The sequence below is a fragment of the Pseudorasbora parva genome, chromosome 5, assembly GCF_024679245.1.
Source record: "Pseudorasbora parva isolate DD20220531a chromosome 5, ASM2467924v1, whole genome shotgun sequence".
NCBI classification, from domain to species: domain Eukaryota; kingdom Metazoa; phylum Chordata; class Actinopteri; order Cypriniformes; family Gobionidae; genus Pseudorasbora; species Pseudorasbora parva.
Genome location: NC_090176.1, coordinates 18566217 through 18580003, shown reverse-complemented (window position 1 = coordinate 18580003; position 13787 = coordinate 18566217). Strand labels below are relative to the sequence as shown.

The window sequence follows — 13787 nt, the reverse complement described above, 5'->3', positions numbered from 1 at the left end:
ATAATTTGGTGTAAATATAATCTCTAATATTATCTTTATAAATATGTTAAAGCAATATTCTCATCAGTGACCTATCAGCTATGACACATTTAAATCTAGCATATTTTGTGTACGACCCCAAACAGTATCCCAGTAAAATAAATCACATCCATTTTCATATGATGAAATTCATATGTTTTTCATATGACAGTTTATTATATTAAATATCAAAAAAGGTGTGCATTATACCTGACAACTAGATGAACACTTTACAGTCAGTTTTATACAAACGCGCATACCAAAGTTGTATGTAACTTTAGAGACTAAATTTGCAAATTTCGAACGTCAAGCCAACTTTATGCCAGTCATATCAGATGTGCTATAGGTTCTGCAGTGTTTGTTTTAAACTATTTTCGCTGCTGAAATAGGCTAGAACAGAAACATTCAACCTTATCCTGAATGAATCTCCTGCGTACATCGCACGTTTATCTCTGCTTCGAGTGCACGTTTCAGTGAGTGAGAGCAACAAAACTCTGGCTTATCTGAATGCATCTGATTATTAGACATTGCATTCATAAATTCAATAGAAACACTTGTGATAGGTTATAATACGCAACGCGATTCTAACAGATGGCTTTTGAGAAGCCTATAATAAGTAACGGTGACTAGCAACCGTGACTAGTGTGAGTGACTGTGTTACACGACGCCACAGCCGAAATACACCAAACAAACGGTGGGTGTTAATTTCAAACCCTGATTATTATTCCTTAAATAGAATACCTAGTCGTGTCTGAACGTGTTTGTTCGTCGTTGGCTCAAGCTTCACGTTATTATTTCCCAGACGTAGGTTTGGTATTGAGGTCAAAGTCCACTTGCCTTGCGTTCGCAGATTTGAAGTGTTTCCCTCTATTACAGCGACTTTCTTCTGGCATGCTCTGCTGCAGACCTGACCAGAGCATCTTCGATTAATTTTCCCTCAGGACTTTTGTAAAAGCCAAAATATGGCTACACCTCAGATTTTAGAAGGCTGGAAATTCTCCCGGTGCTGTCACTGCCTTCTGTCATTTGTTTTTTTTTTTTTTTTTTTTTTTTTTTTTTTTTTTTTTTATTAATGCAAAAGAGAGATGACATGTCTATAATATACAAGTTTGTAACAATGCACAATAATACAAAGGATGCATCAACGATATGGCCAATGTCATCAGAAAATAAAGGCAAGAAAGAATAAAGTAAAGAGAAGAAAGATAATAGAACAAGAACATTAGAAAATGAGGGTAAGATATTTATACATCAGTTAGGGTATGCAGATTAAAGTCATTACATATAGAGGTCGTTTTACTTGCTTTCTTATTTAAAGAGGATGATATAGTGCTAAGATATATGTTAAATTCTTTCAAAAATACACAAAAAAATGGCTTGTTGTTAGTGAATTTACATTTGTGGATATAGAATTTACAAAGAATAAACATTAAATTTATAACAAAGACAGCGTTGTTTTTACTAGGGTCGCAGCCATAATGACCAAAAATAATGTCTTTAAAAGTTATGGATATGCCTTGCTGGATATTATCATTAATAAAGGCCTCAATATTTTTCCAAAGTTGTTTGACATAGTAGCATGACCAAAATAAATGATAAACAGTTTCTATATGGACTTGACAAAATGAACATCTTATATCAATATCTGTTTTAAATTTCCTCATGAAATGTTTAACAGGGTAAAATTTATTTATTATTTTGAAAGACACTTCTTTTACTTTATTGGTCAGAAAGTATTTTTGTTGCAAGGACCAAATCTTTTTCCAATTTAAATTTATAAATAAATTATTCCAATAAGAGATTGAGGGAGATACAGAGATGATATTTTCAAAAAAAAGGGATCTAACCTTATAATTTCTATCCCTCTTTCTAGAAAAACATATTGTACCTATAGGGGTTTCTGTTGGTTGAGGAATAGTAATATTAAGAGTAGAATGACTGCTGTTTTTTAAGAGCATGCTAATTCCTGATGGTATTGCTCCCATAACTATAGCAAATTCTTTGGGGGTAACTGGCAAATTATATTCACAAAGAAATTCAGTATAGGTCATTAATAAGCCTTGATTATTAAATAATTGATTTACTAAAAACAGACCATTTTTGAACCACTGGTCCAAAAAAAGCATTCTATTTTTATATAAAATATTTTGATTGTTCCAAATAAAACATTTATGGGGGGTAAAATTGTGTTTATATATTAAAGCCCATGCCAAAAGTACCTGCTGGTGGAAATTTGAGAGTTTGATAGGAATTTTTGAAATACTGTAATTGCACATCAACAGAAAATGAATACCTCCAATATATGAAAAAGCTTGTTGTGGAAAAATATACCAAATGGAATGTTGATTTTTCAAATACCGATGAAGCCAATTTATTTTAAAGGTATAATTTAAGGAACTGAAATCTATAAGCTGCCTTCTGTCATTTCTTCTCATTCAGAAAACAGTGTTGCGTCACGTGCTGCGTGCCTGCACCAGACTGGATAGGATTTACCGCGACTTTTCAAAATCGTGACAATCACTGACGGTTTTAATGATAATCAAATTTTAAACGATATATTACTAACCGTCAGTAAATTTTACATTGGTTTATCGTGAAACCGGTAATTGTTTCATCCCTAATCACATTTAGTCTAGAACTACAATAACCACTATGTTCACACAGAAAGCCTCTGCGTTTATGATTTTTCTCAACATAGGGACAGGAGAGCAGTCAGCCAATAAATGGTAAAACAAAGTAAATTGCGTTACTTATTTGAAAAAAAAGTAATCCAGATATTTTGTTGTAAATGTTAAAAGTAATGCTAGTTACTAGTTACTTACTTACTAGTACTATTACAAGTTACTTGAAAAAGTAATCGGATTGCATAACTCATATTACTTATTACTTAACGCATTAGGTAATGTGTTACCCCAACACTGATTATTTGAAAGGAGATCCTGGCTTTACTAGTTCCAGAGGTGACTCATAACATACATGAACTACAGAAGCTAGTAGAGCTCTAAATGTAATCAAAATCTTTGTAAATGTTTTATATTTTTATGTGCATTTAGTAGAAGCCTTATTTCTGAATAGATGCATTTAGAAGTAGATCAATTTATTCAGGCCTGGAAATTGGGGCCGTGTGGAGTCCAGGGAGTGAATTTTGAAGGGGGTAGCGTTCGAGTTCACACTTGTTAATTGTACATTTTTTAAGTAAATTTAAACAATCTCTATATTTTATTCTCTTAATAGCCTATGAAAGTGAACAGTTTTGCACAAAAATGTAGCTCATTATGTCGACTGTCATGATTCATGCCAACATGCTTCAGTGCTCATCCTCAAAAATGTGTGATTTGCGTATTTACGTAGCCATTTCCACCACTTTATATAATGTATGCTCAAATATTTCCTGGCTCATTTTTCCTCTAGGATTTCCTGGACTTAAAGGCATTTTAGGATTGAATGGCCTGAAAGGTCATAAGGGTATCCAGGGTGTTCCAGGTACCTCTTCAGTTATATTTGTTATCTTAGGATTTATAATATTATAAATCTTATCTTGACTTATGAATATGAATAATGTAATATGATTTACAGTTTAGCAATGTTATCATTATTATTTATTATTATCATTACAAATTGTTGTTATTATTATTTAGATTTTCCTGTACATTACCTTATGTAAAGCCATATCATTGTTATGCAGAAATGAATGATATCTTTGGTTTATATTGTCCCCCACAAGGTACTGACAACCAGGGTCCTCCAGGTAACCCAGGAGCAAAAGGAGAGATAGGAGAGACCGGTGTCCCCAGCACAGAGGCTGGTACCCCCGGAGCGCTGGGCCTCAAGGGTTTCACTGGAGAACCAGGTAGCTTAAAATCCATCATATTCTGAAACACGGCCGGTTCTAGGGTCAGTGAGTATTCAGGGCTTTTGTCCAGTCAGACTAAAATTGGGTAGTTGGTATTTTTATTTTTATTAAGTATTGAGTAGGAATTAAAGGTTTAAAAGAGATTTAAGGGAATAAAGAAAACAGAAAGGTATTTTCTTTTGTGAAGTAATCAACTATTTGCAAATAATATTTTATTTTAAAAGTAAGAAAACTTGTCTAGTTTAAAAAATAGAAAAAATAGCTGGACTCTAAATAGCTAAAAAAATAATTTTGCTTCAGGTGAAGAAAGCAATGTGCTGCAACATTTGCTAATGCTTGTCTAGCTTTTAATTCTCATTAACTTTTTGCAGCCTGCAGTTTATAAAATAAAATAGAAAATTCTAGACTTTTTTTTAGTCTGGAGTGAATTCCGTGTACGGTTTGCAATTTTCTTGCTTATTGTAAGGCATGCACACATTCATTTAATCTAAATGTCAAAAATGCTAAACAATTCTTGTGACATATGATTCAATTATGGACATGAATCATGTAAATGATAGCATATTTTCACATCAAAACGGCAAGAAAAGAAAAAAAAGTTACGGTCGTTGAACATGTCTATCGTGAAACAGTTGTCAGATATTAAATGTTTTGCTACTTATATTCTATCAGGCACTCTTTCACTGTTAAAACAAAAACATTGTGTTCTGTGTCCAGTCTTCTGTGAACGTAAAGCCCCGCCTTCTTTTATCTGATTGGCCATCACGATCATTTTGACATTGAGTGCTGTGTTAGACTGCTGAAGTTTTAATCAAACTAACAACAAACACAGCGGTGCGTAATGTAGTGCAACAGTAGAGAAGCATCAAGAACATCAAACACACTGCAGCGAGTCTGTTATTGCCATACGGTTATAATGACAGGAACGCAAAACTCAGTGAGCTTAAGCAAATCAGATCTTCAGCGCAACACATTTAAACACCTCTAATTGGCCGTTGCGTTCATCAGACTGCAATGCATGTTGTAAGTAGTGTCCTTTGATGCAAAGGGAGAAAATATTTATAATGCTGTATTATATACTTTTCATGATTAGGTAATCGCATCACCCCTGTTCTGAAACTGAGTTTTGCACATGATTTATTTGATACAACGATGCATCAATTCTAAACACAGGAAGTGCTGTGTGTTTACAGGGGATAAAGGTCAATCTGGGCGTCCAGGTCTACCAGGACCTCCTGGCTCTCAAGGATTCTCTGATATACAAGGAGTTCCTGGAGACTACGGCTTTCCAGGCACTAAAGGACTTCCAGGTGAAGGGCCGATTACTATATATTTATAATAAACACTACTATTGAGTACTAGAGATAGTATAAGAAGGAGGAGATTCATCAAAGGGACTTTGGTCCCCATTTGTCCAAATTACTAGCATCCATTTAATTTTATTATTTTACAAAAAGTAAATTAGTAAAGTAAATATAAACAATTCACTTATTTCTTAATCTAAAATCTTGAAAATGAATTGTGAACACCTGTTGTCTGTCATCCTTCAGGTTTTCCTGGTCCCAGAGGGCTTCCAGGTGAACCATCGCCATTCGGAGCAAAAGGAGAGAAAGGAAATTCAGGGGATTTCGGATTCAGCGGAGAAAAGGGAGTCCAAGGGGACAGAGGAGAAAAAGGACATTCAGGAGAACCCGGAGTGTCAGGAAGAAAAGGTAGATTATGAAATATGAATATGGTAAAGCTCATTGCATTGGCAAAATCAAAACGGTTATGTAATAATCTTTATGATGATTAATACAAGAGCAAATAAATGTGAACAAAGAGAAAAAATGTTTTGTTTTACACTTACTTATTCTGCTCGGTTTATTTTGGTCCTGTGAACTGAAAAAGAACTTGAGTCATGTAGGAATGCTTTATTTCATTTAAAGGTGAAAAAGGAGAACCAGGAATGATGGGATTTCCAGGAAGACGTGGTTTTGAAGGCGACAGGGGCCCTGTTGGACCTAAAGGAGATACCGGACCCCCAGGTGATTATTTGGGTCCTTTTTATTTATTATAATAAAATATTTTAAATTTAATATGCACAAACAGGTTCACTATATGATATTTCTAGTCAACCAATTCAATGATATATATCATATTTTGTTTATAATGTTTTGATTATACAAATATGGTAATAAAATAAGGACTGATCACTTTGAAATAAAACAAGCATGCTGAATTGCACTATTTTTTTTTTTCAATCAAATTTTAATGCATAGTATTTTTAGGGTTTGCATTTTTGAGGGTTGTATATTGAAAACATTTAATGCACAATTTAATTATATAAAAAATTCAAGATTCCGTATTTACCTTTCAGACTTCATTTACAAAATATTCAGTCTGTTTAAAAATACATTTGACAGACAGAACATTTATTTCACTTTACAAATTCACAATACATTCAGTGGTTCAAATTCAGTCCATAATGCAAGCTCTGAAAATACAATGTATTAAATTGCAAGCACAGTCTTTTCTATTGGTGTAAAAAAAAAGAAAAAAAAAGAAAAATGTTTTGTTTAAAAGCCATTAGTTATTATTATACTTCCATATACAGAGAATTTAATCTGCATACTGAATCCATGCATTCTACTGGAGCCCTGCACATGACAGTTATTAATTATGCACAATTAACTAATTAGTTCCCTTGATTTATAAGTCGTGAGCACGATTTAGTCGTCTAGTTTTTTTTCCCTGCATGTCATGTGCAGGGCTATGTACATTCATCTGACCTGCATTTTTTTGTAACAAGATACTTGGTAAATACATCTTAATGACTATATATTGAACATTTATAATGACTTATTTATTCAGACCCGAAACTGGATCAGAAGCATTTGTGTTCATCTGCATCAAGTTTGACTGTCTGCACCTTATCCATTCTCTCTGCCTTGTTCTTTCAGGTTTTCCTGGGATACCCGGTGCTAAAGGACTTCCACCAGTTCCACAGAAACTTCCAGGGGAGAGAGGAAATCCTGGCCCAATGGGTATTCAAGGACCACAGGGACGCAGCGGGAATCCGGGCCCTGCTGGACCTCCTGGTGATGCAGGTACAAGAAGCGTCAGTTTAAGCCTCAGCTAATGTAGTCATGAATGTGACGCTTCTTCTCTGCTGCTTTCCAGAATCACAGTTCATCATGTAAATAGCTATTATCTGTTCATAGGGGTTATGGGTCCAAAGGGGCAGAAAGGCATGCCAGGTCTCCCTGGAATACCAGGAAATCCAGGCTTCCGTGGAGATCCTGGAAAAATGGGCCACCCTGGCCTGCAAGGCGAAGAAGGTAAATGGTGTGTTTGTGTCGATGGATGAGGTTTAGAGGATTGAGGATTGCAGATGGCTGGTTCTGGTTAATTATAAATGATTATGAGTAAAATTTTTGTTGTGTAATTTTTTCTTTCATTTGCTCAGTTAGGACAATGTCATTGTTTAAAACTTGTTTATTGGCTGCCAAAATTTAATACATTCTTAAAAAGTTATTGGTTTTGTATAAACATTCAATGAAAATAATTTAAATGGGAATAATTGCTGTATACACTTGAATTAGAAGCTTAATAAATCTGAATTTATAGGGGCCCGAGGACGCTCCGGTTTACCGGGTTCTATTGGAATGGCTGGCCGCAGTGTGAATGTTGGCTACCTGCTGGTGAAGCACAGTCAGTCTGAGCAGATCCCCATGTGCCCTGTGGGCATGTCCAAGTTATGGGACGGTTATAGCCTTCTGTACTTTGAGGGACAGGAGAAGGCCCACAACCAAGACCTGGGTGAGTGCAGCTGATGAAGTTATAAAAAAGATAAGATGTGGAGTTATTGGGTCTCATTCACTAAGCATGAGTACACACAAATTTGTGTACGAGCCATTTTAAAAGGCCACTTCATCGATTAGCATTAAGGTTTGTATCAGTAGTATATTAGTAGTAGATTTGAATGATTGTGCTTGTCTGTTCTCTAACTGAACTAAATGATTTTTTTACTATAAAAATCAAAACGACAGTGGACTGGTGCCGCGGTGATGTAACCGGTGGGAATGGCCTCAAAGGGCAGCGAAGCAAGTGCATTCTGGGAATTGTTGTCTTTCATCCACATGAAACAAAAATACATTTTCCGGCTTTTCTCAGTCTAAGAGGCACCAACTAAAAGTCTAGAAGGAAAATTATTTCACATTCCTACTACACCCTTGTCCATGGTGTTTGGGTCGGTGGGACCAGTTTTCATTTTTTATCAAAATAAATATTATACGATTATTATTATTTTTTAAACTGAAAAACATATGTGATGTGAAGAACATACCACCACACACTGTACCCCCCCCCCCCCCCCCATTTTTTCCATTTCCAATTATTGGGTGTCCCCCTCTATGCCTATGGCAGTTACGGCCCTGTATGAAAGCTTTAAAATGCCTTACAGGTCTCTATTTTTGTTTTCCAGGTCTAGCCGGCTCATGTCTCCCCCGTTTTAACACCATGCCCTTCTTGTACTGCAACCCGGGAGACATATGTTACTATGCCAGCCGTAATGACAAATCCTATTGGCTGTCCACCACCGCTCCCATTCCCATGATGCCTGTGGAGGAGGCCGAGATAAAACCATACATCAGCCGCTGTTCCGTGTGTGAAGCTCCATCTGTGGCCATCGCCGTACACAGCCAAGATATAACTATCCCACAATGCCCATCTGGCTGGAGAAGTCTCTGGATTGGCTATTCCTTCCTTATGGTGAGACTTGAATTTTTTGTACACTTTCATCATTTTAACGTGTTCGCCGAGACCTCTAACTTCTGTGTCCTTCTGTCACACTCGCACAGCACACGGCCGCTGGAGATGAAGGTGGAGGTCAGTCTCTGGTGTCTCCGGGCTCTTGTCTAGAAGATTTCCGCACCACTCCCTTCATCGAGTGTAACGGGGCCAAGGGTACATGTCACTACTTCGCCAACAAGCAGAGTTTCTGGTTGACCTCTATCGATCAGTCCTTCCAGAGTTCCCCTGCTTCTGAAACACTCAAAGCCGGTCAGCTCCTGTCACGCATCAGCCGATGCCAAGTGTGTATGAAGAACCTCTGACCTGTAACCTTTGAACTCTGACACTATTGCAGCAGCATGACAATTAACACCTGCAGAATGCTGCAAATCCTTCATTCCAAATTTCAATAGGATGCGGCAAGTTAGGCTTTTGAAATTAGTTATCGTATTTAATGCATCACATATGCCATCACATATCACTACTGTGTGCCTTATGACTGAAGATATTGAAGTACATGTGCATAATGAGAAGTGAAGCCAGAGATGCATGAAAGCATAGCTATGTAATTTCTCTGTATTATTTACTTAATGTATGAAATGGTGCTTAATTTCTAACTTATTACCTCAGCATTATCAGACCTGAATATCTTGTTATTAATACGTACAGCTGAACCAAAGAAGCCCATGCTTATGCACTCCTGTGAACTTTACTGTTATGTGATAGCATTTTATGTGAATTGAGTGTTGGGGATCAAGAACTGGTTCTTATTCAGAACAGGTTCCATTGTTTTAAAAGGCAGTGTCTATTAACACTAAATGCAGATAGCCAACTTCGTTAGCAAAGGCTATTTATCCTTAGTACTAATACAATATGACTTATTTGCACTTTGTGTGAAAGGCATCATTGGTGTAAACAGAAACTTCCTTTTGTTACACTTAGGTTGTGTGTCCATCAAAGGGTTTTTAGCCAGCTGGAAAAAACGCTAGGTGTTCTGCTGAAAACTAGCGTTTTGGCAGTGCAGCATTTTTTTTTTTTCTTCAGTTGAGACTCTTTGCTTGCTATGATACGGAATATCCGCGGAAGTGTTACAAGCGTCTCATTTCACAGATAGTTGGTTTATGTATTAATTCTATATAAAAATGCCGATACAATGTAAAGTATTTGCTTTGGCTCTTGTTTTAAATCATTTTTGCATGTTGTTGTCATCTGTTGACGTTGTACAAGCACATACATGAATGTGGCGGTTGGTGGTGTTGTATTTGTCCCGCCCCTCCTTCACTGTGATTGGACAACTGGGTAAAAAGTGACAATGATGAGCCCTGCGTTTTACTCAAAGTTGAACTTTCTTCAGCTTCGGCGACCGGTAAAAATCGCTGATCGCTCAGAGCCTCGTTGCGCTCATGGTGTTTTAAATACGTGGCACTCCCATTGAAAACAATTGGAAAAATACACCAGCCGTGTAAAAATATTGTTTAGTCTATGTTGCTAGTGCTCAATTCTGATTTATTGCTCATATTAGTTTATTTCCCCATCATGTTTTCAATGTGGCCAATATTAGATTCAAGTATGAGCTGACTTGTCTTCAATATTTACAAGGTGAACAAAGAAGGCAAGTCTTTAAAACCTTTGGAATGACTTCCATCAGCGCAGAATTGTGATGAATTGATCTAGAGTTGATCTAGAGTTGTGTAAAAGTCACATGAATTCCGATCTGGCTTTTCAGAATGAGGTCGAAAATCTGATCAGATCTGTATCAGATTTATGACCACATATGGAAGTGGCCCAAATCAGAATAGAAAAGATCAGATTCCGTGTGGTTTGTGCTGTTCACACTGCTAAGACAAAAACTCAGACCTGAGTCACATATGGGAAAACAGTCAGATTTGGACCACTTTTGCAGTCTTAAGGCTTGTTCACACCCGCGTGATTATTGCGTGTTTATTGCTGTCGTTTCACACCTTGTTACTAAACAAAAGGTTCCAATGTGTGTGCACACCAACACACAAAACAGCAGCCATAAACGTGTATTCTTTTTTACGCATCTGTTAATTTTGGTTTGGCGTGCCGCGTTAAAAACAGGTCGACCAATGAGATCGGTGCTTTCGTTCATGCGCCTGGAGCTGCTGAAGTTACAGTAAAACATGACTCGGTGGCATTCAAGCACAAAACGGTCTTAACGGGCACACATTGGCGAAGAAGAAGATGCTTCAAGGCAAGATGAATGCAGAGCTGCTGGTCTCTTTGGTGTCTGAACATAAAGAGCTTTAGGTATTAAATGCCACAGCGACTACAAAAATCTTGAATAAGAGGGAGTTGTTATGGCGTTAAGTGTGGCAATAAGATTTGATTGCAGATCAAATAGGATTCGATGGAAACTCACCATCGCATCCTCTTTGATCTGCAATCAAATCAAAAGCGCCATCTACTGTCAGGGAGGGAATTTGCACATTTACTTAGCGCATCGCCAGTGAAAAATGCTTGGGTGTGAACACCAAGACGCATCCAGACATCTCAAAAAACGTTGAAAACACTGAAATCGGATTATTTGTGTTTCTTATTAGAATCTGATATAAATTAGTATAAATTGGAATTGTTCAAATCTGATGTGTGTGTCCTGTAGCCTCGTTTGTTTTCCAGAATATCAGCAATGGTTTCTAAGATCCTGGTGGCTGAGTTTTGAATACATTGCAGTTTGTTAGGAAGTGATTTAGAAACTCCACCTAAAAGGCTGTTGTAATCTACCCGATAGATGGCAAAGAAATTTATCAGCTTTTCAGCTACAGAGAAATTTAGCATAGGACGCATTCTTGCTATATTTCTGAGATGAAAAGGGATGTTGGATCATAGAAAATAACTTCAAGCTTCCTCACTTTACTTTGAGTTTCCAAAACAGGGCCATCAAGTCAAAGACAGTGAATCAGCTTTGGAAATTTGATGATGGGAACCAATGAGCATAACTTCAGTTTTACCACTGTTCAGACACAAGAAATTACTACTCATCCATGTTTTGTGTTGTTTTATCTCAGAAATACAGCCATAACGAAAACCAATATCAGGGTGTTTACCAGATTTTGGGTGTAAATAAATCTGCATGTCATCATCATTATAAAATTGATAATGGAGGCCAAGCGATCACAGCAAATGACCAAGTGGTGACAGATATAAAGGAGTAAAAGGCCCAAGACTGAGACCTAAGGAACACCAGTGAAAACAGCTAATCTCAGACCTGAAACCACCCAGAGAAACGAACTGAGAACGGTCTGTAAAATATTTCATCATATGTTTGGTAGGTAACCGCCAAAACAACAACCGCAACCTGGAGGGGTTTGCAATAAAAATGTAGTGTTATATATATGTCCTATTATATTGGACAGCACAACCTTGTTTCTGCAGCGACTTTAAGCATTTTTCCTATGACAACGCCTGACATGTTTACTGAAACACATTTTCAGAAATGCGTTCATAGTTGCTACATGTGATCGGAATCAGAAATGTAGACTGTGTCAATAGCATCTGCCATCTCTTTCACTGCCTTTTAAAAACACTGGAACCCAGTGATCTCAATTAATGGTTTTGGAACAAATGCATTCATCATAAAATACGCAGGGCTGATCAGCTTGCATATTATTTTGTCCTCTGTGCAAATGAATCAGCAATCCCACCTTGCTTTGCAGATATGGAGCATGACACATCTGAAGCAGGACTATTGGTTTAAGAAATATACACAGATAGAAAAGTTGCAAAATACAATTTGAATTATATACAGTTTATTCCAAATAATTGTTTCGGTCTATTAATAATTTGACTACATAACTTCTGGGGATAGTGATTGCAATCAAAACTTCAGTACGAATATTCAATCTTATTTAAAATGAATAAAATAAAATAAAATAAAATTGAGGAACTGAATCAGAATCAGAAATCACACTGTAATAAAAAAGTGTTTGTGCTGCCTTTAAATTTTAAGCTTAGTCAACTCAAATATCAAAGTTATCAGCAACTACACATTTCAAGTTGATTAAACTTAAAATAAAGGCAGCACAAACACTTACTTTTGAAAGTTTTTACAGTGCATCTAATTACTCTTGATCCGTATGGAACTGCCATGACATCTATCAGGGTCAATGACACAATGCTTAACCACAAGGCCACTTAAACATATCTGCTATTTTAATCCTTATATAAATAGTTTCACCAGACTTACACTAACACTATCTTCTGCTGCTTGTACATTATTTTTGCTTTATGTTTGTTTATTGAGGAGCTATAAATTAATCGTCACTCTTGGGCAAGTTTTTCGTTTTTTTTAGCATGAACCCTTTATCATGTAATGTCATCACAGCATTGTATTTTACTTCATAAAAGGTCATAAACTTTGAGACTTGAAGCTTTTTACTAGAATTTTGTCCGGTCAAGAGGCTCATTCTGGTTTGTTTGTTTGTTTGAACCCTCTGTTGGTTACAGCAATTGCACTGATTTCTCTGAGGTTTACAGGGGGCGTTTAGGTCATTAGAAGACTAAAGTTCAATCTTTGTCCCACTTCCACATGAATGCACAAACAGGCTATATTCTCCATTCAGTTTGTAAACAATGGCTAATGTGGGTTGCTTAAAAGTTTTGGACTTTGAGCAGCTTTGCACATTTTCAGTGCACATTGCACAAGTATAATTGTCCTGGAGCCCATAAACCACTAGTAGGTATTTGATACAAGTAAAGAGAATCAAACAAGATTATAATTCAGAACATTTGCATTGAGAACGTCACTGCTTTTTTTTTTATTATTATTTTTTTTTTTATAGCAAATGTACTTTAAATGTAATTATGTGGAATATTTGAAGACATTGATATTGAATTATAGTGTTATTGAATAAAATGACAATAAATGCTTTTTGTTTGTAATATAATTTGTGTCATCTCTCATTTAAATGATACACTATATTGCCAAAAGTATTGAGACGCCTCCAAATCCTTGAATTCAGGAGTTCCAATCCCTTCCATGGCCACAGGTGGATAAAATCGAGCACCTAGACATGCAGACGCTTCTACAAACATTTGTGAAAAATGTGTCTCTCTCAGGAGCTCAGTCCATTCGTGAAATTTAACGGTCAACTGTCATGGTATTATAACAGTGCAAGTAATT

At 36.5% G+C, this 13787-nt stretch overlaps 1 protein-coding gene across 1 annotated transcript in view; it reads left to right on the top strand.

Annotated features, from left to right (window-relative positions):
• col4a2 (collagen, type IV, alpha 2) overlaps positions 1–10118 on the top strand; it is a 150471-nt gene extending 140353 nt beyond the window's left edge. The window contains exons 39-48 of the mRNA XM_067443427.1: positions 3430–3501; positions 3743–3868; positions 5065–5181; positions 5422–5583; positions 5800–5898; positions 6814–6960; positions 7075–7191; positions 7481–7672; positions 8337–8623; positions 8713–10118. Coding sequence (XP_067299528.1) covers positions 3430–3501; positions 3743–3868; positions 5065–5181; positions 5422–5583; positions 5800–5898; positions 6814–6960; positions 7075–7191; positions 7481–7672; positions 8337–8623; positions 8713–8967 — 1574 coding nt within the window. The 3' untranslated portion in view covers positions 8968–10118. The remainder of the gene's footprint in view (positions 1–3429; positions 3502–3742; positions 3869–5064; positions 5182–5421; positions 5584–5799; positions 5899–6813; positions 6961–7074; positions 7192–7480; positions 7673–8336; positions 8624–8712) is intronic.
• Positions 10119–13787: the final 3669 nt, after the last annotated feature.